The 27,580-nt window shown below is 35.1% G+C and overlaps 1 protein-coding gene across 1 annotated transcript; it reads left to right on the top strand.

Moving 5' to 3' along the window:
- The first annotated feature begins 4,450 nt into the window (after positions 1-4,450).
- LOC121370758 (phospholipid scramblase 1-like) lies at positions 4,451-26,715 on the top strand. Its single transcript, XM_041496204.1, has 8 exons — positions 4,451-4,547; positions 6,616-6,675; positions 10,237-10,335; positions 11,572-11,649; positions 15,392-15,531; positions 17,407-17,571; positions 22,577-22,735; positions 25,396-26,715. Exons 2-8 carry the CDS (start codon positions 6,642-6,644, stop codon positions 25,459-25,461), a joined length of 741 nt encoding a protein of 246 aa, XP_041352138.1. The 5' UTR covers positions 4,451-4,547; positions 6,616-6,641; the 3' UTR covers positions 25,462-26,715.
- Positions 26,716-27,580: the final 865 nt, after the last annotated feature.

The raw sequence follows: 27,580 nt of genomic DNA, 5'->3' as shown, positions 1-27,580 counted from the left end.
CCTGTTCAACTGTTTAGAGCCTAAGTAGGTTTTTTTTGCAAATGTTATACCGTATATGCAAAAATATTCGCGAATAAAATATACTGTAAAAATCGCGAACACGTTGACAGCACCGCGAATTTAATTACGCGCGAAGTTATTTCTGATTTGGTATTTTCATGGATACAAAAGACAAGCAGTCAGAGGTACCTGTTAAATTTATACTGAGTTTCATATGCACTTTGTCTTTACCACCAAATTATCCACAAGGTCAGGTGGTTCTGTAAACCTGCATGGTCACGTGAATTTGATCGAAGTGACACACAGTTGGGTGTAAGTCTGTTGTTACGTAATCTGTTTTGTTTGTTTTCTTTGTAATCTTGAATGGAAGTGTGTGGGTACCATCAATAATTAAAAGTTATTTCTTCTGATATTTGTGTTTTTCAATTTTCTGTATCACATGTGCGTGTTCCATCGATAACAATGTCTTATCAGACTTACATACAACATTGAGGTCTTGCTGACAGCATGGTGAACATGTCCAAGTGTGTGCGTGAAATCGTCATTGAAAAGAGTTTGGCAAATGAAATATGGGTAATTTTGATTTTATTATCGGGGGACACAGTCGCAAAAATAATTCCTCGCGAAAATGTAAAATGAAAGCCCGATCGCGAATTATTTTAGCCGCGAAAATATTTCCGTATACGGTATTTAATTTGAACCTGCATTCAAAAGATATATATTTAAAAAAAAAAAAAAAAAAAAATATCGAAATAAATAAACTTCGTGCGTTTTAGCTGATGAATTATATATGAAATATGTGGAGTTTGGGTTTGTTTTCACGCGTATGTAAAGAAAACAAATATTGAATAGGAATTAAACGTAACATTTGCAAAACACTTATGCTCTAAACAATTGAACAGGATTATAGTACATGTATATTTAGTTGTATACCGGCCTCGGTGGCGTCGTGGTTAGGCCATCGGTCTACAGGCTGGTAGATACTGGCTTCGGATCCCAGTCGAGGCATGGGATTTTTAATCCAGATACCGACTCCAAACCTGAGTGAGTGCTCCGCAAGGCTCAACGAGTAGGTGTAAACCACTTGCACCGACCAGTGATCCATAACTGGCTCAACAAAGGCCATGGTTTGTACTATCCTGCCTGTGGGAAGCGCAAATAAAAGATCCCTTGCTGCCTGTCGTAAAAGAGTAGCCAATGTAGCGACAGCGGGTTTCCTATAAAAAAAAAGTGTCAGAATGACCATATATTTGACGTCCAATAGCCGATGATAAAATATAAAAAATCAATGTGTTCTAGTGGCGTCGTTAAATAAAACAAACTTTTTTTTATTTAGTTGTATATCCGTATAGCGTCGAGTTCCCAACGTTGATTTGTGTAATTTGCATTATGTATTACCTAACCAAGGGGTCCAACCTAAAACGTATGACACATGCTTGAACTTCGTATACCACTACCAAAATGGCGGATAAAGCTCGCTTCGCTACACGACGGTGAGTACATTTTGTCTTACAGCTATATGATGGATGCCTTTCTGATTAAAATAATATTGCGATACGGCTCTAGAATGATTACTCTATCCATATGTTTACGTAATTCTCGATTTTGTTCAACCACAAAAAAGCTATTGAAGAAAAACCTCGTTGTTTTGACGGTTAAAACAAACATTATCAAAGGTTTTTGTATTATTTTAAGGAAACGAGTTATATTTATATACTTAAAAAGTGTCATGATGAAAGTTTGTATACCCTGAAAGCTAAATTATGCAAATACGTTTTGGAAAGTCATTTTATAATTTTCCATTCAAGAATTTTCTTATAGTTTAGGCATATCTTCGTCTGCTCTCTCGGGTTTAGAACACCTAATCGTATGTTCTAAATTTTGTTTTTCAGAACAGTTTGTGAAGACTGCGGCCAACAATACTCTGGAAGGTCTGCTGTCCGCAGACATGTGGTTGTCCATCACGGCAGACTAGGCGGGCACCAGTGCACTGACTGTGGACGAGTGTTTTCAATTAGGAGTCATCTCCAAGGACACCGCGTTTCCAGATTCATTGGAATGAATGATCTGGTTTTTATATATCGTTTAATAAATCGACATTATAATGCAGTGTATTATTAGTTTGTTATTAATCCCCCACTGGACACCTAAAACAACAATCCTAGTATATGGATACATGCCATGCATCTCGAATAGGTCAAAGTGACCGTAACTGACCCTTGACCTACATCTGGGTGTTTTCAGATGTGTTTAGACACAATTTAATGACAATATAATGTATTGTGTACATAAAGGTTCCACAACGAGTGACGGTTGATTATTGTATTTATTTCACCCGTGGCGGGGGGTCTGGGGAGATATGAATTTTTTTTTCGCCTTGAGCAGGGGGGAGGGGTTTCGACCCCCCAACCCTCCCCACCGGCGCACGCGCCTGATCATCGTAACTAAACCATGTTGGAGTCAATCCTCTTGGCAATATTAATTTATAAATTATGGACCATTGCCATAATTCAGTTATGTTTTACAAAATATCATTAATAAATGAAGTATGATGGTTACGTAGATTGTTGAATAAAGTACATTTTGGGACAAATCAAATACATATTTTTTATGTAATACTTTGTCAGGCCAGTGGTCTGTGACAATATGCCTTTAAAGGACATAGGGCCTGCTAATAAAAAATATGGCCTGCTGGAAATAAGACAGCACGGGGTGAGTGGAGGGTTTGGGACAGTGTGTGGAAAATTAGGATCTCTGAGGTGTATTTTAGAGCATTATAAAATTAAAATATAACAGAATCACGAGCGAAATAATTTAAAAAGACCTGCAACTTTAACATGTGGATTGTCATTTCACCTGCTAGCTCTAAACAATGGATTTTCGCAGGCCGCTATTTCGAGCCCTCTAATTAAAGTGACAGACCCTAGTTTTTAAACACAACGACGTATAATTTTTCGGGCCCGTTTCCGATAATTTAAATTAGAAGTTACTTCATTTTATTGTTCAAAGTATCCATTTTCGTACTTCCGAAGTGTTTCTGGTCATCCTGGTTTTTGAAATACTCCGAAATACATTTTCCATAAGTCTAAAAACACACGAACCTCTGAGAAATAACGGTTATCCAGCCAAGCTCTAGTCTATTTTTATATGGCATTTCCCCGTTTAAACATTATAAAATTTAGTTTCACTCTGTTGTAACTTTATCTGGATTTTTTGATTAACCAAACTTGGTGCTCATTTTTACAGGTTAAAAATGGGCATGAAAAAGAACCAGTCACCGTCGGAACACATTGAAATGTTTTTGTAAGGGTCTCGATACACCTCAGCCCCCGCGCGCAAAAAAAAAACAAAAAAAACAACAACATCCACCCCATTTTGTTCCTTGGGTTAGAATTGCCTTGTCTATATCTCACAACAGTGACAGATTCTATCAGTCTTCTCCACTGTGTTTCCAGAAGAAAGAAAGAAATGTTTTATTTAACGACGCACTCAACACATTTTATTTACGGTTATATGGCGTCAGACATATGGTTAAGGACCACACAGAGTTTGAGAGGAAACCCGCTGTCGCCACTACATGGGCTACTCTTTCCGATTAGCAGCAAGGGATCTTTTATTTGCGCTTCCCACAGGCAGGATAGCACAAACCATGGCTTTGTTGAACCAGTTATGGATCACTGGTCGGTGCAAGTGGTTTACACCTACCCATTGAGCCTTGCGGAGCACTCACTCAAGGTTTTGGATTTGGTATCTGGATTAAAAATCCCATGCCTCGACTGGGATCCGAACCCAGTACCTACCAGCCTGTAGACCGACCTAGCCTAACCACGACGCCACCGAGGCCGGTTGGCTCCAGAAGAGAAAATGTAGGCCTATTAGAAACGAAAATGTATTGCATACACGTAAAGACACAGGTATAGACCGTATAGTGATTTAAAAGCAGACTTATATCGAGTTGGCGTTAGCACCGATTCCTCGTGTAGTTGTGAATGTTATTTCGATAATTTTCTGTGAATGTATTTTATACGAAAGGCAAAGAATTCATTTCAAAATTTACAAAAATTTACAACTGGTTTTAAATGGTAAAAATTCTCAAAGTGAAGAAGACAATGCATTTGTTTTTTCATGTAGGCCCTACACGTAGGACTACAAAACGTTTTCCTTAATTAATAAATAATGTAGGGAGGTCAGTCTTGGATCGATCCCCGTCGGTGGGCCCATTGGGCTATTTCTCGTTCCAGCCAATGCACCACGACTGGTATATCAAAGACTGTGGTATGCACCATCCTGTCTATGGGATGGTATTTATTTCGGCCTGGGCACCTAGCTTTACTTTCTCACGTCGTCTGACATCATCATTACACGCCTATAAAGGTCATCCGTTTATTTTATTCCATTAATGACGTCAGGGAATTCCGACAGAATAGCCAATGAAAACATGCGACATAACAACGGTAGTTTGGTCATATTAAACATTTTAAAACTAAAGTTTATATGCCGTGAATCGGGCCATTGCTGGTTTTGTAAAAACGGTCTTCAAGTTCAAAGTAAGCAGTTGAATTGCTAGAATACGGACACTGTATTTTACTTTATTTTACGTTATAGGCTCAGAGCACACACCAAACATTTAATTCTTAAACTAAATTCTACACTGTTGTGAGTCATAATTTTTGTGCCTTTTAGTTTTATTTCCCCGTTTCAACGTCAAACGCTTGCTTCAGTCTATTGTAACTGTATCCAAATGTGTTACAGATTTATAGATTATTCAATTAAACATAGTATCCATTTTCATAGGTTGAAATTTAATAATGTGTGTTGGTTATTTTTTGGTTATTATTACTATTTTTTTTTAAATGTTAACAAACATCTGAACATAAATTATCTTCCGTTGACCTGTTTCGGTGAGGAACCTGTTTCGGTGGTTGCGTCGTTTGTGCGCAACAGTACGTACATTTGAAGATTTCTGACATCGTTGACTTTTGTATAGAGAAAGTAAAGAAATGTCTATCACATTCATAGAAATGTTCGTAAAAATAAGGTTATAACTAGCAAAGAAAGCAAGATTGAACTTGACCCTTCTTAACACATTTCTTAATATCATTTTTTCCCCTATGATTTTCAAAGACTCGTTTGAAAGAAAACTTAATATTAAACACTATTTTTGTCTGTTTTCAACTGACAACTGTACTACTGTCTGGTTATTGAAGTTACATGATTGTTACAGGGCCTGCTGGTAAACCTCTCTCCAGATAGGCCTACTTGCAAACAAAAAACATATGGTCCTTATAATATGTTTTAACATAAATATCTTTCTGGATGTCTGTTTATATATTTATTAAAACTCAGAATGCAGCTTATACTTTTAACCAAACAGTTTTATTATTATAATCATTCAGTTGCTCAACTTGGAACATGATTGTAAGACATCAGAAATGTTATATTCGTTTTTCAAACATGTTGTCTATTAACATTGGTTCTTGAAGACTCCATTTTGTAATTTGCCTTAAAATATTTAAAATAATATAATAACAAGTTACATAGTTAACAGCTGAAACATGTTACAGTTTTTAACGCACATGCAGTAAACTTAGCTACTTACTCAGTTAGTGGCCAGTTTAGTGCTCATTTGAAGCGTAGAAATACTAATAAAAAGGTAGCTAAATTAGAATAACAACTGTCTGTTTATAAATATTGATATGCTTTAGAACCGAATGCTTATGCTCACCGAAGCTGGTCTCCCTATGATATCACATTCGAATGTTGAAAATGTCACATTTTGCACCATATTTCTGTTAAAGTGCTTATTTAAAACAAAATACTCAAAGTGCAGTCTAAGATATAGCAGCTCTTGTAATTGTATTGTAATCGTTTAAAGGTGCTGTCAAAGTTGTGAATAATGACGGTTCCCACCAAATATAATTTTTTTCTTTAAAACAAACTTTATACCTTCAGCTATGCCTATAGAAAATTACAACCAAATAATTCCATTTACTAGTAGAAAAAAAAGATAGTATTTCAGGGGGGAATCTTGAGTGTATCACACACATTAACTGTAGTGATGTCACTGTTTTATGCATACACATTCCACACACTAAGATTTTTCCATAATAGGCCTACTTTGTAAATAACTGACAAAGAAACAAAGATGGTGACCATGCTATATTTAGCCACAAATTATTTTGTAAACCCCTCTTGACCAGTACAAAACTTAAATTTTTTATTATTATTGAGTTAATTATGAAAAGATTATGCATGGGATCCATTAATTTATTACAAATAAATATAAAAATAACAAAATATTGTACATAGTTTCAACTTTGACATTGGAGCTTTAATGCATCAAAGATAATTAAACAGACATTAGCTGCAACCTAAAACACCAAGGCCAGGGTATTATAGACTCCTTAAAGAATTTCTCAGCTGTCAAAAATATGTTTCCTGTCATTTACTTGCTCTCACCCCCACATTACCTGAAACAAAGTAGCATAACGCCCCCACCCTGCACTTCGATTATATAAAAAATACACGATTACATAGGTCTATTATAGTAATTGTAGATAAAAATGAGGATTCCATACTCAGTTTGTACTTTTTCTTTCATTTTCACCATTTTAGATTTTCCCACGTAATATCACGAAAACATGTCTGTTGCACCAGAAAAATCACCAAAAAAAGGTATGATGCCAATAATCCTGCTAGAAGGAGACTGATGTTAAGAGTGCATGGATTATGCAACCTTAGGGCAGTTCGGGTGAAATACATACAGTTTGCCCTATATCACTGATCTTCATCTTGCTTAAATCCACTTCGCCTTCCATATCTTAGAATTAAAATCATTACACCATCGGTAATATGGTCACCATGAAATCAGATTGCAATGATGTTTTCTCCAAAATAAAATTTAACAAGTAAATATAGGCATATGCAGGGCTCGAACTTAACAACGGCACCGACGGCATTTGTCATCATTGAGATATTTATTAAATTGTTGTGGGTCGGAAGCATCACGGACGGCACTTCAAAGACAGCAAACTTGATACATCTGGTCTACATTATCTGCCAGTATTTAACATTTGTACATTTTAAATATGTCTACATGTAACAAAATAAGCTTTCATATTTATTTGCTGAAAAGGCACATTAAAAAAATTGTCATAGGCAGACCTAATAATTGCCATAGGTAGGCCGTTTCACCCATGGCAATTGAAAAATAAAAATGACGTAGGTGACAAATTCTTAAGTTCGAGCCCTGCGTATGGACTCACATTTTTGTGGGAGAGGTAAAAAAAAAAAGGATCGTCCCTTTTTTTTAAGTCAAGTGACATACATGTATTGTGAGAACTTTTTACCCATTGTCAGTCATCTATGCCGTTGTTTGTAAACTTTTCACATTTTCAACTTCTCCAAAACTGCTTGACTGATGTACCGTCAGTCTAGGATCAATCCATGTCAGTGGCCTATTTCTCGTTACTGGTGTATCAAAGGCCGTGGTATGTGCTATCCTGTCTGTGGGATGGTGCATATGAAAGATCCCTTGCTACTAATGGAAAAATGTAGCAGGTTTCCTCTCTTAATTACTAAATGTTTGACATCCAATAGCCGATGATTAATAAATCAATGTGCTCTAGTTGTGTCATTAAACAAAACTAACTAACTTTTTTTCTTCACCAAAACTACTTGACTAATTGAATTTCAAAAACATTTTGTGGAAAATTCCCTTGGTACATGGAGAAACAAATTTGTGAATATGGTCATTCTGCCCCACCCAGGGGCCTATGGGGCAGTGACAAAAGGGGGGAATGTAAGCCAATTTTTAAAATCTTCTCTTCTTCCAGAAATGATAAAACCAAATAGTCTAAAGTTACATGTGTAAAGGTCAATTATGAATAGATCTGATTACCGGTAATTTGTTAATGTCATCAATTGTAGGTGCCCGTTTTGTTCCTGGAGAGGAAGTGAATACATTTAAACTATTATATCTTTGACTTCTTCTCCAAAAACCCATTGTGCTATTTCTCGTTCCAGTCAGTGCACCATGACTGATATATCAAAGGCTGTGGTATGTACTATCCTGTCTGTGGGATGGTGCATATAAACGTCCCTTGCTGCTAATCGAAAAGAGTAGCCCATGAAGTGGCGACAGAAGGTATCCTCTCTCAATATCTGTGTGGTCCATAACCATATGTCTGATACCATATAACCGTAAATAAAATGTGTTGAGTGCATCATTAAATAAATAAAAAAATTCTTTCTTCAAAACTGCTTGACCACTTGCAACCAACTTTTGTGGGAAGCTTCCTTGACATGGAGAAACACATTTGTGAATACAGTCATTCTGACACACACACACACACACACACACACACACACACACACACACCCTCCAGTTAAATTAATTTCTTCATTTCTACCATACCAATTCCAACTAAATTTGATGGGAAGCTTCCTTGACCCATCTTGAAGAAACAAAATTGTGAATTTGGTCATTCTGATTCCCAGGTCCCTGAGGGGAGGGGCTCAAAAGGGGAAAAAAAGCAAAAAAAGAAAAGAAATAAAAGCCAATTTTTTAAAAATCTTCTCTTCCATAAATATCAAGTCTTGGCACATGGAGATGTAAATTTGTGAATTTGGTCATTCTGATTCCCAGGTCCCTGAGGGCAGGGGCTCAAAAGGGGGAAAAAAGCACCAAAAAAAAAAGAAGCCAATTTTTTTTTAATCTTCTCTTCCATAAATATCAAGTCTTGGCACATGAAGATATAAATTTGTGAATTTGGCCATTTGGGACACAAAAGTGGAAAATTAAAACAATTTTAAAACATCTTCTCTTCTTCCAGAAATCCTATAACTAAATAGTTTTTATATATGTCATAAGTTTGCATTGGAATTTTTCAGCATTCTTAAAACGGAAACATCATGCATGTACCCAGTTTATGATTATTATAAGGAGATGCAAAGTGACGTCAGTGGAATTCTGACGTCATTCAAATTCAAAATTAGCTACATTACTACAATGCTTTGCCACATTAAAATAAAAACTGGTCTACTAACCTTGACCCCTGTCAAATTTCTATAACAAGCAGACAACGCTGTTTACAGGTCGGTACTTTTTTCTTTCTTTTTTAATTCTGAACAAAATATTAATTTTAGGTTTTAAAAGATGAAAGAAATAAAAAGTACCTTTTGTCAAATATATCATATCAAAAAATTACCGTTGGTTATATTACATGTATTGTGTACTAAGCCAAAACAAGGGTCCAAAAAGTGACTGTCGTCGACCTGAAGATTAAATACTGGTATTTGACAATCCTGCTTAGTGTTGGTAGATGTTAACCATCTATGAAGAGTATGTTTACTATAAGATTATCATATATATGTATTTATTATATATATTTATTTATTTATCATATGATATCTTAAATTTTCAGTGCAATCAAAGTATGTGATATTTTTCAGATCACATACTTTAAGAATTTGATAACTTTGCAAATTAGATGTAAATTAATTGAGGTCACGGCACTAGGTTTATTGACATTTAAGAAAACGTACTAGGGTGACACTCCATAATTGACGTATGCATTCATAGTTATCAAATAAAAATATTTCAATAGCAATTTTACACTGAAAGCTGTCCAGCATTCAGAAAACATAAAACATTATGCACTAGTTTATTTTGATGTAAGGACTTGAATCGTGTGTGTGGGAAGACATTACATCATAAGATTTCATGACATCAAACAAAGCTCGTCAGTTTAAATATATTTTGCGGGAAATGTAAGTGCATACAAATTTCCAGTGAAATAAAGAAAACATGAATGTAGACAATTTACTGATGGCATTATGTAACAAAACAATTATTGACTACATCTGGACGAAAATAGAGTTTATGGACCCATGAAATCTGGACATTTTGACATGTTTAGAAGCAAATGAAAAAAGGCCGGAAGTGGCAAAACTAAACGGTTGTACTTTGATGTGATTTGATTGGTTGAGAGCTTACGATTTGTCATGACATGAGAAATAGGACATGTTCTAATCGGTACGATTCCGACACAACTTGTATAAGACTGAAGTCGTTCCGATTTAGGTGTTCTCGCGGTACGATTCGATCACATGCGACAAGTCGGTACGACTAATTGCGTAATGAGAACGCCCCTGTACATAATGTGTACTGATGAGTGTCAGTGAGATGAGCTCAGTGTGAGACTGGTAACTGTGTCTTTGTCTTCTACATTATAGGACATGGACATAGATATAGTTCGCATCCACCCCCCGGTCTAGAGTACCTGGCCCAGGTAGACCAGCTGCTCGTTCATCAGACAACAGAGCTCCTAGAAGGTAAGTCTTTTCCATACAGCTCCCCCATCCCCATCACACACACACACACACACACAGTTCGCATCCACCCCCCCAATCTAGAATACATCGCCCAGGTATACCAACTTATCGTTCATCAGACAGCAGAGATCCTAGCTAAAAGGTAAGTCTTTTCCATACAGATCCCCCGCCCCCATCACACACACACACACACACACACACAGTTCGCATCCACCCCCCCCCCCCCCCAGTCTAGAATATCTCGCCCAGGTATACCAACTTCTTGTTCATCAGACAGCAGAGATCCTAGCTAAAAGGTAAGTGTTTTCCATACAGCTCCCCCACCCTTATCACACACACACACACACACACATACACACACACACACAGTTCGCATCCACCCCCCCAATCTAGAATACCTCGCCCAGGTATACCAACTTCTCGTTCATCAGACAGCAGAGATCCTAGCTAAAAGGTAAGTTTTTCCACACAGCTCCCCCAGCCCCAACACACACACACACACACACACACACACACACACACACACACAGAGTTCAATGACCTAGTTGATACTTGCTTAATTTAATGCTGCTAATTTACACATGTAAATTTACGATCATGCCCGATGGTGCTGAGATTCAGATACTTGGTAATTATGGTGCAGTTACTGTTTTAATATTTACTTTTAATCTGTTTTCAGTTCACAAAGTATATTTTATTTTTAACAATGAGGAAAAAATAAATCTTGAAAACAAAAATCAAAAATGGTCCACGTAAAAACAAAATGCAGCATTGCCGATTGCCACGGACAATTGCAGAGGTGGGGGTGGGGGGTGGGGGTTGATGGGGAGTGAGAGTGATGGCCCCTTTAACATTGAGGTTCTGCATCTGTGATAATGTTTTCAGGTATGTTCTTCGTTTTGTGTTTACTACAGCTCCATACACTGTTTTCATCGTCTGACCAGTGACCATATAGCATTTGTTGTTGTTTTTTTTTTAGAAGATTTTTGTCATTAGTATGTTATTGATATGCATAATTGTTGTCTTTCATGAATATAACTTTAACAGCTGTTTACATTAATTGTGTTTTATTGATAACATTAGAACTTTTGTATTGATGTTGATCATCATAATATACCTTTGTTTGATACATGTACCTGGTGGTTGATGATTGTATTTATTCATTAATTCATTCATTCATTTTATTGTGTACTGTGGCCCCGGGTGTCATTAAATATTTATTCATTTTAATTGCAGCTGTTCTTGGATTTGAGACGAATAATAAGTATGTTATTAAAAACAGTCTTGGACAACAAGTGTATTTTGCTGCTGAAGGTAAGATTCTAACACTGGTCAATGTATAAATAAAACACCAACACTCATCCACAGTGAAGAATGATGACTGCTCATAGTGTTTGAAATTATATTTCTTTATTAGTTTTTTCTACTGAACCCTAATTGTTTGTTATTATTTTGTTAATCTGTCTCTACTTAGTACTAGCTGGAGATCCCTTTTATATGTGTGTGTGTGTATATATATATATATATATATATATATATATATATATATATATATATATATATATATATATATACGGTATATATATATATATATATATATATATATATATATATATATATACGGTATATATATATATATAAGATTTTAAAAACCTAGCGATATTTATTTATATATTTACACCACCGGTATATTCTCAGGTTTTTATTTTTTTTATTTGGAGAAAGCTTACAACACCACATGGAAGTTTGGGGTTTTAAAAGAGCACCACTGCAAAATGTTATTTCAGTTTCAAAAAGATAGAATGGGATCCACTTTATTTAATATGTTACCCACCCACAAGAGATGAGTGTAGCTCAGGGTATCATCCTGCCTGTAACCTTATTCAGGCTGTCTAGTGATTCTACTGGTACTTTTTCATACCATTTGGTCTTTGTCCTAGTTTTCCTACTTTTTCTTCACTATAGTATACCTAGTTTTTCCTACTTTTTCTGTAAAATACCTAGTTTTTCCTACTTTTTCTGTAAACTACCTAGTTTTTCCTACTTTTTCTTGTTTCAAAATGTCGCACAATTTTGTTAAAGTGTGCTTATTGTTTGCGTTATTATAAGAGTCAACAGTTATGGGATTTTTTATTTTTTAAAACATTTTTAAAAACATGTTTGTAGCAAAATATACTGTATCTCACAATTTGTGGCAGCATATAATCTCAACATATTAAATTTACACTCTGAAAGTCAAATGTGAGATAAAATTTAATTTCTGACACTCATATGTTACTTTTGCTATCTCTAATTAGTGTTCTCCTTCAATACTCAGATGAAGCTGTCTGCTGAGTACTGGAGTTGTAGCACTACTATATTGAGTCTGTACATGCATGGGTTTTGAGTTATTGTCTTTATCTCACATTAGTATTTATGTATTTTTGCCTCTCACATCACTGTCAAAATTTGGTATTTATTTATGCTGTTTCTAACAGTCTTTAAATTTAAAAAAAAAAGAATTTCAGCCTTAAAATATCCAGATCACTCCTGTAAAATTTCACAATATTTATAATTTTCTACCTCATTTTACATTGAAAAGACCCAGACGAAATGTGGTGCAGTAAAACATTATTTGAACCCATGGAGAGGCTCTGTAGAGAACACAATCATTTTGGCACTGCAGTCAGCTAGTCATGATGTTATCGTGAGCCATACAATGATAGCACTGCATCCAGCTATTTCCATTATTTTATATATTTCACATTCATATGCTTTTTGTTTTAGCCGAATTTGACAACCTAGGTGCATTGACATTACTGTACATATATAAACATGAATATCGATTAATACAGTTTACAACAATTTCAAATTACCATTACATAAGATTCATATTATTGTGCATAGAATAAAAAATACAGATACAAACTGAGCGCGACATAAAAAATGGTTTACATGTTTTCTCATTAATACCTTTTTGGATTTAAGACATTCATTTATACCCAGTATGAGCATGGATAATGTTGCTACGTACTGTTTCAGTCCTACTTTTTCCTGCTGTTTTCCTACTTTTGTCCTACTTTTTCTATATTTTCATTCCTACTTTTGACCTGAGCAGGATAAAGCTGATATCTTAAGACACTAACCATTTATTTCTTTTATCCTGCAATTCTACAGGAATATTCGGAAAAGTATTATTTATTCCAGTTTTGTGTACGCAAATTGAGTATTGTCAACCTAGCAAGGCTTTTGCTGTATGATGTCATACAAGATGCATGATGTCATTATTGTAAAACGCTAGCTACATTCTGTCACATTAAGCGTTTATAAACTCTTAATTCATAAATAAATATACAAGTTTTGTATTGTTATAGCAAAACATAAAATTATTTGTATTTACGGCACTTCAACAAATGATTCAAAGAGTGTTTATTGAAAATCTACTCTGAAATACTCGAGTCGGGCTTATGTCACATGACCTATATTTTTGGTCAGTGACCAAAAATATAGAGATTTATCTATTGTCCGAACCAAATTGTGAACAACTACGAAAAATTGCTCTCCTACCTTTAATTGCCGTTAGGTTTCCCCCAAAGTCTGTCCAGACAGAAATCTTGAAAAAACCATTACAATGACACAGATTCCACATACCAGATGATAACTATGTCACCTATATCGACTTCGCTGAGAGCGCATAGGGAAAAAAGCTTGTAATTTTGTATCAGCTGCCATTTTAACTTTTTATGGAATATTCTTCAAGAGGGGTGAAAGGATAGGACTTAATCTAACAACGTCATAACATGTTATGATATAAAAGCAAACGCGATGACATCATATTATTATTTTATTATTTTATTTTATTATTATTATTTTTTTAATGATACCACTAGAGATCATTGATTTCATATTAATTGTGTCAAATACTTTGGAGGCTTTCACCCCTCTTGAAGAGCATTCCATAAAAAAGCAACATGGCAGATGGCAGAAACTGCATGTATTTTTCCCTAAGCAATCTCAGCAAAGACGATATCAGCGACATCGTTGCAGTCTCGTGTGGGGAATCTGTATATTTGTAGTGTGTTTTTTGCGATTTCTGTCTGGACAAACTTTGGAGGAAATCTAACGGCAATTAAAGGTAGGAGAGCAATTTTTCGTAGTTGTTAACAATTTGGTTCGGACAATAGATAAATCTCTATATTTTTGGTCACTGACCAAAAATATAGGTCATGTGACATAAGCCCGACTCGAGTATTTCAGAGTAGATTTTCAATAAACACTCTTTGAATCATTTGTTGAAGTGCCGTAAATACAAATAATTTTACGTTTTGCTATAACAATACAAAACTTGTATATTTATTTATACATTAAGAGGAAATCTAACGGCAATTAAAGGTAGGAGAGTAATTTTTCGTAGTTGTTAACAATTTGGTTCGGACAATAGTCACCATATCTTGCCAATGTATACAGTGATTGCGGGATAAATGGTATCTAACGGACATGAACGTATTATTCTATTTCTTACATATCCTCAAAAACCAGGTTTTAAGCAAAATTTAACATCTTTTCGACTAAAAGTTATTTACAGCCTTTGCACTTGTAGCTAACTTATGTGTCACAGACAAATGATTGTCAAGTTAACTATACCTCACAGGGTAATCAATTTTGATCGTGCTGGTTTTTCATTGGATGTATGGCATTGGTGACCTGGTCATCACCTAGGAGCAGCCAGTCGTATAACGAATGATGTTCTCATGTGTGTGTCAGAAATGCATTGCTGTGATTTGACCTGCTGACTATTATTGCAGGCCCATTGGGCTATTTCTCGTTCCAGCCAGTGCACCATGACTGGTATATCAAAGGCCATGGTATGTACTACCCTGTCTGTGGGATGGTGCATATAAAAGATCCCTTGCTGCTAATCGAAAAGAGTAGCCCATGAAGTGGCGACAGCGGGTTTCCTCTCTCATTATCTGTGTGGTCCTTAACCATATGTTTGATGCCATATAACCATACATAAAATGTGTTGAGTGCGTAGTTAAATAAAACATTTCTTTCTTTCTTTTTTTTATTATTGCAGATACGGACTGTTTTACTCGAAATATTTGTGGCCGATACCGACCGTTCAACATGACGATTGTAGACAACTCAAAGAGAGAGGTTATTCATTTGTACAGACCTCTGAGGTGCTCCAGTTGGATGTTTCCCTGTTGTTTACAAGTGCGTAAAACATTTTATAAAGTGTTTCTAAAATCAAAGTCTTCAATTTGCTGTCATTGATTCGTTAAGATGTTGCTGACCAACATGGACTTTTTTAATTACTAGAATTACATATTAAATATATAAATGGAAATTAAGTAAATTTATTTGTAATACTTGAGAGCTCGAGATGACATTTGTATTTTATGGTAATAACCCCCTGCAGAGAGGACGAGTTGAACTCTGTTAGTAAATAGCTAAATTTGGTAACAAACAGAAAATTTATTCCAGCACATGTTAACATTTTTACTGACTGTTACTCATTTTTGATTCTGTTAATACATTTTCGGATAATTAAGGGACAGTAAATTTCTTGCTGCCCTAATAATAGCAGTTTGACTACTCTGCAAGATGTTAATACCTATCAGTAATGACCACATGTACATGGATGTACATGTATATTTATGATTTGTTTTTTGATATTGTTGTGGGGTGGTCATCCCTAGAACAAATAAAAACAACTTTTAATTATTAAATATTGAATATTAAATGTGTTTCTGATTGTTCTAGTGTTTTTACTGGGTCAAACTTCAATTTAATTCCTAAAACATGTCTATATTTTTTTCGTATTTATATACAATGTACTAAATTATTGGGAGACTGAATCCAGTTTGGGCTATATTTAAATATGAATCTGTATTTAGTATGTAATTTTAGTCATTACACAATTGTGTTAGTGAGAAACATCTTACAATAACAGTAAACAAAGGACAATCTCTTTAAGGGATTCATGGCATTAGTCAGTTTAGCCTACACATATATGTCCCTATTTCTGTGAACTTTCATTTACAATGGATTCATTGTATTAGTCAGGTTAGCCTACACATATGTCCCTGTTTCTGTGAATTTGACTTACCAATAGAACTTGCTAAAGCTTGTGACAAGTGAAAATTATTTCAATCTGGTAATAAATTTGATAGCAACTGGTAACTCATTTATTATCTTCTATTATATCTTAAATGACTTCCCATAATCTAAGAGGGTGCAACTAGTCACTCTCCACAATTTGTTTTCACCGCGACGTCTGCTTTTGTGAAATTGGTCTCTGGTCTTGTTATCGTGTAGTTTGTGATCAACTGGAGCCAGTTTTGGTACCTTACCGTGCATGATTTATTTTGTTAGGCAATAGTTTTATATGCCTGATACAACATGAGCCCTGCATGTTTCTGTTTGGTAGTGGAGAACGTACAGTGAAGTGTGAAGTGTGGATTTGTGAAAAACAATGAATCCACACTTCCAAGTGCATTCTCAAAATTACCACTAATCAAAGTTAATTCTGTTTAACGACACCACTAGACTGCATTGATTTATTAATCATAGGCTATTAGCACATTTGGTAAGTTTGACATATAGTGACCGATAATTCATTAAAAATGTATCAAAGGGACATTCCTGAGTTTGCTTCAATGTTTAAGATGATATCGACTAACAGAGACTTTTTAATGACTGTACCGGGTAATTACATATCAAATATATTTTTCTGCATAAAATATCAGTGGCTGTATTTTAAACGTGTTTCTGATTGTTCTAATATTTGTACTATGTTAAATTTCATTTTATTTCCTAAAATATAGTTTTTTCGTATATACGAAATTATTTGAGGACGAAATTCAGTTTGGGCTTCTTACAAATATTAAGATGACCAGAAACACATTGAATATACAGACACTGATATTCTAGTATGTGGAATCTGTGTCCTTGTAATGGGGTTTTCACAGTTTTTGTCTGGACAAAATGTGGAGGAAATCTAACAGTAAATAAAATGAGGAGAGTAATTTATCGTTGTTAACAATGTGGTTCGGACTTTTTAAACTGTTTGGTTGACTTGATTTGCAGAAGATAGCAGTGGAGTCTCCCCCCGGCCAAATAATCGGCTACGTCTGTCAGGGCTGGTATGTGATCTTCCCACACTTCTACATCCAGGATGAAAACTATAATTCAATCTTGAGGATCAAAGGGCCACTCTGTCCGTGTTCATTCTGTGGAGATGTTAAATATAATGTAAGCAACTTGTCCTGCTTGTTTTATGTGGGGTTTTATTTTTTTGTTGTTGTGTGTTTTTAATACATATATCGGAATCTTTGGATTCGTGTAGATTTGTTTGAGTGTTTTTGTGCACGTGCGTTTGTGTGTGTGTATCCACCAATGTTGCACCATATTCGTTTAAGATGGTCTTTAATCCACCCGTGAAATCAGCTCGGCTGGTTTACTAATATATAGCTGTGACTAGTGAATCTGAAAGCAGTAAGTTGAAACTCCTGTGCAGAAAACCTTTTACCAGTCAAAACCTCGCTGGCAGGACCCTACCAGTCACTTGAAACCATTCGCAATTAGGCTGAATATATACAAAATGCTTCTGGTGAATTATGAACATGACGGAAACTAATTTTCAGGGCTCGAATTTAAGAATTTGTCTCCTACGGCAATTTTTTAAAGAATTGCCATGGGTGAAACGGCCCACTGATGGCAATTTTGAGCCTGCCTATTGCATTTTTTTTTTTTGAAGTGACATTTGCAGCAAATAAACATGACTGAAAGGTTATTTTGTTGTATGCAGACATTTCAAATGTGCTAATGTTAAATATTGGCAATTAATGTACACCAGGTGTATACATTTTACCATTGTTGAGGAGCTTTACCGATGGCACTTTTTTTTATGGCACAAAAGTGCCATCAGTCATTCTCTCTACCTATGGCAATTTATATCTCAATAATGGCAATTGCCGTCGGTGCCGTCGTTAAGTTTGAGCCCTGAATTTTGATATAATATTTGTACTCAACAAAATTAATTAATTAATTATTACGTTTTAGCATCTCGTTTTGAAATTCTCGCACTATTCCTGTAAAACAAGCATAAATAAAGTCTATTTGTGAGGCCACCATTCTTTATTGTTAGTGGCGGGACATAGCCCAGTGGTAAAGCAACCACCAAATGCGTGGTCGGTTTGGGATCGACCCCCTTAGTGGGCCCATTGGGCTATATCTCACTACAGCCAGTGCACCACGACTAGTACATCAAAGGCCGTGGTATGTACTACCCTGTCTGTGGGATGGTGCATATAAAAGATCCCTTGCTGCTAATCGAAAAGAGTAGCCCATGAAGTGGCGACAGCGGGTTTCCTCTCTCCATATCTGTGTGGTCCTTAACCATATGTCCAACGCCATATAACCGTAAATAAAATGTGTTGAGTGCATCGTTAAATGAAACATTTCCTCACTTCCTTCCTCTTTATTGTTACAATAAATGTTGATCAGAAAATTACATTTAAAATCTTCCATTCTGTTCATCGGTTCATCACAATTATAGTGTGACATAAATGAACAATGTTGATTAAACATTTAATTGTTTTTGCCTCAAATGTGGCTTCTGTTGTAGCACGTGTTTCAAGAGTTGGAACTTAACTTTAAAATCAGAAAAGCCTCAGTCAACTGATGACATTGCGTATGTCAGTGCAATTGTAAGCCATTACGGCACTGTGATGAGACTGATGTGATGTTTTAATGAAGCAAAACAGAATATTTTGACTGAAATTGGATGCTGAGGTCGATATTTATTTCTTGTTCTCCATGTATATTGCTCTATGACGTCATACATGAAACACGTCATCTGTAAGACGCTATAATTTCCGAATTCTCTCGAGCAAACCGATAGTGCTCATTGGTCAGTGCTAAGTGGATTCCCCATTTCACAACGGAAATAGTGCAATATCATGAATTATTGGTTTGCAGAAACCACAGAGCAAGAGTTTTAAATGTATTAATTAAATAAGGATGGAACGGTTCAGGTTTTTATTTTCAGTTTGATTTTTGGTGTTAGGTCCATGGTTCGATTTATTAGCGATACTTTTCACAAGTAGTATAAATATGCCAATTATCATACATACTATTTATAAACAAGATATTTTATTTTTAATGGTCATTTGTAAAATAATTGTAAATATAAAATTATATCTTGACTAGAAAACAAAAATTGCATTTTCACCCTGCTATGTTAGTGTGTTGGGTCTGAGGTACTTGGGCAATGTCAGGGTTGAAAATTAACATAAAAACCATGATTGCCAGCAGGGCCAGTTGAAGAAAAATCTTACTGGCACTTCTCAAATTCAAGTAGCCCTCCAAGTATCACACTGAAATTTAACTGAACAGCCAAAATCAAAACTAGAATGTTTTTTGTTGAATAATAGCCATGTGCTCACCGTACATAGTCAGTTTGCTTCAAAAGAAAACCGATGAATTGGTGTTTAACTTATAATGAATAAAGTTGAAATTCATATAAAAACATGTTAAGTTTTAAACCATTACCAACTCAAATAGAACAAAATTGAAAAAGAAATCAAGTATAACTAAAAAGGTTACTTTAATTTACAAAGTACCATTAAATTATACATATTAAATCTCATTTTTATACGAGGTGAAGGCAAAATGCTAGAACAGCCGAGGTATGCTGCTTGACTTGCATTGTCTCTTAAGTAAAATATAACGCAGTACAAAGGTAGAACTGTGCTTGGTTTAAGTGGCAGTCCTCTTTGTTGCGATACAAGAGGGATGAAATGGAATAAACTTTGTGGCGATGCAAGAAGGGTGACATCCCCAGTAAATTATTTCATCGAGAGTGGCTTTTCTCCTATAGACGAGGCACTAGATAGAGATCCATGGAATCATCCACTATTTTGGCAAATGCCCATTCGACTCTGCTTTGTGCAGAGATACGGCCCTGGTCATGTATTACAGTTTTGTCATTCAGATTACCTTGCATGTTCCATCAATTGCTTTAAAACCTGTATCAGAAAAAAAAGAGTTAACCTATGCAGTTTGATGGTAATTTGTAAATAATTTTTGTTTTAATTTACACTGGACTTTTACCTCCAATAAAATGTTATTTGAGATGGTATGGGTTTAAAACCTAATAAATTAATATGTTTTTATATGAATGTTATAATTATTCATTATTTTGGCACTGTAAAAATATAAAACATTTTCTATGTCTTCTGCTGCCAGATCTGTAATATTTTGTCACGTTCGATTCAGTTTTAGTGTGTTTCTTTTTCAACTGGTACCATACTTGCCAGACCCTAAAATTGATGGTCACCCAACGGACTACCTTTGTAAAATTCATAGTCGCCCTTAGCCAATAAAGGTCGCCTGTGGTGACCGGGCGACTGCTAATTTTCAACCCAACAATGTGTTCCCCAGGATTTGAATTCAGAGGGTTGTCAAAATAATTTGGGGGAGAGAATGCTAGGGGGTCCCGGGATAGTCTCCCATATTTATTTTTTAATTCAGTGGTCTTTAGATGCATACTGGAATACATAATATATGGGTGTCATGTACACATTATAGAAGTCTAAAAGAAAGACATATGTCAAGACATATTTTTGTAATGTTTATTATTATTTTGATAATGTCAAATCTTTGATGAGAAGTATATATATATATATATATATATATATATATATATATATATATATATATATATATATATATATATATATATATATATATATATATATATATATATATTTATCATATAATATCTTACATTTTCAGTGCAATCAAAGTATGTGATATTTTTCAGATCACATACTTTAAGAATTTGATAACTTTGCAAATTAGGTGTAAATTAGTTGAGGTCTCGGCACTAGGTTTATTGACATTTAAGCAAATGTACTTGGGTGACACTCCATGATTGACATATGCATTCATAGTCATCAAATAAAAACATTTCAATGGCAATTTTACACAGAAAGCTGTCCAGCGTTCAGAAAACAAAAAAAGGTTAGGCATAACTTTATTTTGATGTAAGGACATCCAAAATGACGCCATTCGAGTTTGACATCATTTCCATTCAAAAATATACTGCGCCACATATTCTTACGTCATTTAAATATCTAGTAATGGCGGACTGGAATTAAAGTTGCGTGTAGTTTACAAAAACATGTTGTATTAAGCTTGAGCTTATATGATAAAGAGATTATTACCCTCGTGTATTTCGGTATCTTCAATATCATATATACATAATACAATTTTTATTCCTAATATATGATATTGATGATACCGAAAAACACTCTGGTAATAACCTATATATATATATATATTTATATTTAAAGTATGGATTACTCAGTATAAGCACAAATACATAATTATAATATATAGGCCTACTGTTGTTTATTTAACTTCACACAAGTACATAAAAAGCTATCACTGATTAAAAAAGAAGATAAACAAGCACAAATACATGCACATAATATATAATAGTCAATTATTTAACTAGTTATTATTATTTTTTTATTTTGTGCTTGTACTGAAAGTGAAAAACAAATTCTGCAAAGATTTATTTTTGAAAAAAAGAGAAAAAAAAGAGTGCAAAGTAGTTTGCTTACATTGTACTTCTGGAACTGCGGACAGATTCGTCCCACTAAAAACTTAGGAAAATTATCGATACTGAATTGTTTCAAATTAATATGACGGAAATTGGGCACCATTTTATAATTCTTGAAATAAAGGTAGCTGTACACAGTTAATTCCCTTGTGTACCCGGGCACGCAAAGAGTTTGCTTGTTGGGTTTGCACAGTTCCATGTATGAAGGCTAATTATCTGGAATAGAAAGTAAATTCTTAAGCTTAGTGATAGCCAAGGAGTTATTTTTAAAAATGACAGTTGGTTTGTCACCAGCAATGCAAATGGGGCGTGATCATTTTGGGTAATTTTCAAACAAGCTAATTTTGTGAAAAATTGAATAGCTAAACCTTTATTCAAATGAGGCTTTTTGTAAGATTTGATGAGCAAACTTTTCATAAATATATGTATGATACCCGCCAACTCCCGCTTGGGTGTGGTTTATATGGGTGTGAACATTGCCAAAAATACACCTAAAAGCATGCAGTTTGGACACATTATGATGGAAGTAACACATTTAACAAAAAATATTTAAAATAAGTCCTCTTTATAATTATGACCCACCCCAATCTTGTACGCTTATGCTAATTTTGAGCATTTGTGTTTCAGCTTACAACGATGGAGGGAGCCATTATTGGGAAGATCACGAAACAGTGGTCGGGTATTTTAAAGGAAGCGCTGACGGATGCGGAGAACTTTGGTGTCACTTTCCCTGTGGACCTTGACGTCCGGACAAAGGCTATCGTTCTGGCAGCAGTGTTTCTTCTTGTGAGTTTGAAACAGTCCCGATATTTTAGAAAAAAATCACATTCTCAGTTAAGTTGGACCCAAAACATATCATTAGGCCTAAAAAAAAAAATATGTGTGTTTCCGGTTTCCCGACCTACCCTAGTTTTAATGTAGCAAAAAAAAAAAGAAAAAAAAAATTAAATTTAAAAAAAAAAAAAAAAAAAAAAAAAAAAATATGATACCTGATTTTGTTTTTTAATCAGCAAACTAAAGTCTGAACCAAATCTTGGTTTGATTTGAATTTTTAAAAAAAATGAAAGAAAAAAATGAAAAAAGTTCCTACCTACCCAATCTAATTAAAATTAGCTCCACTATTACATGTGGATCTAACACCAGCCAGTTGGAGCTCATGTCCACCAATCAAAACCTTACTTGCAGAATCCTGCCAGTGATTTAAAAATAATTTGAAAACATTCCGAATTATCCTGAGGGTATACGACATGTTTCGTGTGAATTACGAATGCCTTAAAACATGTTTTATTTTATAAAATAAATAATTTGTAATGTAAAACTGAAGACTGATTTAGTTTGGGTTTTTTTATAAATAAATAAATAATTTTTAAAGTAAAATTGAAGACTGATAACCCACCCCGTACGTATGGTTTGCTGTACTGCGGCCACTAAAATAGACTCGCCCGATTTTTTTAGAATTTGTATGCTCCCAAATAACGTTATAAAAGGCGAAGTGTGATTGGTCAATATTTAAATTATTATTTACAGACGAAATGTTACCTGGACATTGGGGACTACGCAGTGTTGTTAGCAATCCAATTAAAATTAGTTCTACTGGTCTAAATAAGGCATTCGTAATTCACATGAAACATATCGTATACCCTCAGGATAATTCGGAATGTTTTCAAATTATTTTTAAATCACTGGCATGATTCTGCAAGTAAGGTTTTGATTGGTGGACATGAGCTCCAACTGGCTGCTGTTAGATCCACATGTAATAGTGGAGCTAATTTTAATTAGATTGCTACCTACCTACCCTATTTAGTTTTTTCAGGCCTTGTTAGCATTTTGGCAAACATGGTCAGAATATCAATTCAAGTTTCATTTAGTCAAACAGAAAATGAGGGTAGGTCTATAAAGGGCATGTATGTGACTCAAATTGGCTTTTTGGTGAATTAACAATGAAATATATTTTCCAAGTTCGACTGGATAAATGACAGCTTCAAGTCTGAGATTGATCATAAGTGATCATCAAGACATTTTTCGCAATCATTTGTAGCTTCCAATATGACGTTCTTCAGCAGAGCTTTTCTTATACTGATTTTTCCGGTGTCTGTAGGTACAGGTAATAAAGAGATATTTTTTAAGTTTTGAATTTGCGTATTTTTGTAAAGTCCATCAAGTTTGTCTTTGAATCCTGTCCATGATGGGACATTTTGTTTAGTATGGCGTCACGATTTGCTACCAAGTTTTAGAGATCGCTACAAAATTTTAAAATATTAAACATTAGTTGCTAAACAATTTTAAATTGACTAGAAATATTGCTAATCAAGATTTTGAAAACAAAATTTTCCCTGCTATCTTAAATTATCCTAGAGTTTTATGTTATTTTTCGGGCTAAATATATGGGGAATGTCAGTTTGCATTAAAATCATTACAGGTACTCTGATTACGTGATTTTAATTCGCCTTGTTACTAATGGATAAATTTACCGGCTTTCCCCTGTAAAACTGTATGTCAATATTACCGAATGTTTTGATTAATAAATCAATGTGCTCTAGTGGTGTCATAAAACAAAACAAACTCTGTTCCGTTATCAGCTTCATGACCAGGGGCGGATCCAGGAATTTTAGCAGGGGGGGGGGGGGGGTCCAGTCTTGAGCCTTTGAAGGGCCCCCCCTCGATAGGAAATTTTCATATTTGAAGATAGCTTTAGATGGATTTGAAGTATATTCCCGTTGTCAAGATCAACTCTCTGGATCCGCGTCTGATGACTCTTACCATAGCCCAGTGGTAAAGCGCTTGCTTGATGCATGATCGGACTAGAATTAATCCCTATCGGTGGGCCCATTGGGCTATTTCTCAACCCAGCCAGTGCACCACGACTAGTCTGTCAAAGGCCATGGTATGTACTGTCCTCTCTGTGGGATGGTGCATATAAAAGATCCCTTTCTACTAATGGAAATGTGTAGCAGGTTTCCTCTCTAAGACTAAGAGTGAAAATTACCAAATGTTTGACATACCATACAATAGTGGTGTCGTTAAACAAAACAAACAAACTCTTACCAGTCTTGTTGTCCATGTTCCCGAACAATTAATATAAGATTTAGACAGTTGAATTACGTTCTCAATGAAGCCACCATTAAACATTTCACGTTATGACGTAACCAAGTGGAAAACTCGCTTGTGGAACAGTCTCTCATTGATTGATGAGTGGTTTTTTCATATGCATAAATGCATATATATATAACATACACATATAAGGTAGTACTTGTGCATGGAATTGCATTACTGGAAAGTGGGTCTAATATTAACTGTCTGAGCATAAATTGATGGGGTTCTTTTTATTAACTGTATGTATAATATATATATATTTTTAAATTACTCTTTTAATTAATTCCTGTTTTAATATGACAGAAATCAAAATTAGATGTTTATGTTTTGTGTTTTCTATTTTAATTTTACAGGATTTCATGTTTTTCGAAGATGGACCTGGGGATAAGGATAAAAAACTTTCATTGTTTAGTACTTAATGAACATGTTGCATTTGGTTACACACCTAGACATGTTTACCCTCCCTGCCTCCCTCCTTCCTTTCTCTCCCTCTTTCTCCCTCCCTCTTTCTCCCTCCCTCCCTCTCTTTCTCTCTATCTCCCTCCCTCCCTCCCTCGCTCTCTCTCTCTCTCTCTCTCTCTCTCTCTCTCTCTCTCTCTCTCTCTCTCTCTCTCTCTCTCTCTCTCTCTCTCTCTCTCTCTCTCTCTCTCTCTCAGACACACTTTCTCTCTCTAATTCTCTCCTTTCCCCATCATAATATTATAGGCTAATGAGATGTTTTGAAATGAAACTTAAAATACCCAGTTTTTGGTAAAACAGCATTAAAATTCCCAAAATCTAAACCATGGGCATCAAGTTAAATTTGAGAAATAAAAGCCTGGTAGCACATACCACTGTATTACATCAGCCATAGGGCATATTGCTTTAATGAGAATCAATTCAAAGCTGGTTATCCAACCCCAACACTTGATAGAAATTAAGTTGCCTTCGTTATCCCTCTTTTGAAAGAAAAATTTGCCTTGGTGTCCTTCCAACTTACCTTGGTGTCCATCCAATTTCCCTTTGTGGCCTAATTTTTGTTATTAAACTGAAGACAACACTTGCCATGTAAAATGCGACCCCTGGTGTAAAATTCTGCACACCCCACTCCCTATTTTCTAAAGACTTATGGTCTTTGCATTACGTTTCCATAGTACGTAAAGGACAACTAATGACCCACTTTTTGTATCTGATGTAGGGACTTGGAGAGTGAGTAATTGTTACAGAACTCTTTATCAATTTTAAAAAAATAAAATTAAATTAAATTAAAAATTAAAAGAATTAAAAATTAAAAAATTAAATAAAACACTATTAACACATGGTGCTAAGACTTACCCAACATGGAAACTTTTATGAAGTAGAATCATTGGACCTAGTACTAGGGTTAGAAAAATTGTAAATTTATATTGTGATAAAATAGTTTGTTTAATTTGAAAAAAACCCCCAGAAACTGTAGGAAATGCAGATATCTGTCTACGACTAGTTTATACATATGCACACTGGTATTTTAAATGATCTCACATGCTGATATATTTTACAAACCATATTTATGTCATTCTACGACTTTCATGGATATAACCTCACTTATATACAGAATATACTTGTGTACTTATTGGTGTTATTTTATTTAATATTATATTTTTTTAAATGTTGATCATAAAATCAATTCATATGCAATAAATTTATACACGTAATTCTATTTGTATTGTCTATTACCCACTGGCATAATTGTGAGGACACCACATGTTAGTGATATTTCACTGGTAATTTCAGTTTGAATAAGTAGAAACATGCACAGCAAAAAGCAGTGCATCAATACATTAACATAGCCAGCCATGAGCCCAGACCTTTCCCCCATTGAACATGTGTCGGCATCATTAGGCAACACTGGCCTCGATGGTGTCGTGGCAGGTCATCGGTCTACAGGCTGGTAGGTACTGGGTTCGGATCCCAGTCGAGGCATGGAATTTTTAATCCAGGTACCGACTCCAAACCCTGAGTGAGTGCTCCGCAAGGCTCAATGGGTAGGTGTAAACCACTTGCACCGACCAGTGATCCATAACTGGTTCAACAAAGGCCATGGTTTGTGCTATCCTGCCTGTGGGAAGCGCAAATAAAAGATCCCTTGCTGTCTGTCGTAAAAGAGTAGCCTATGTGGCGACAGCGGGTTTCCTCTAAAAAAATCTGTGTGGTCCTTAACCATATGTCGGACGCCATATAACCGTAAATAAAATGTGTTGAGTGCGTCGTTAAATAAAACACTTCTTTCTTTCATTAGGCAACATCCCTGAAATTTAAGTTGATCAGGGTCCTCAGTTGTCATTGGACGTTTTATGCATGCTCAGAGAACTGCAGTTGTTTTTCATTTTATTAATGCATTTCACAAGTTCTGCCACCCAATATCCGATGCATATTTTTGTGCCGTTAACATTCATTCATGCACAAGTTCTATGCTTGTTGCCTATATGGATTTGGTTAGTGTATATCTAACCTTGGCATACCTCTGTAACCTGACATACCTTTATATCCTGCCTTATATATCTGTATCCTGACATAGCA

This window comes from Gigantopelta aegis, chromosome 4, assembly GCF_016097555.1.
Source record: "Gigantopelta aegis isolate Gae_Host chromosome 4, Gae_host_genome, whole genome shotgun sequence".
NCBI lineage: Eukaryota > Metazoa > Mollusca > Gastropoda > Neomphalida > Peltospiridae > Gigantopelta > Gigantopelta aegis.
This window is presented reverse-complemented; position numbering and strand designations above follow the sequence as displayed.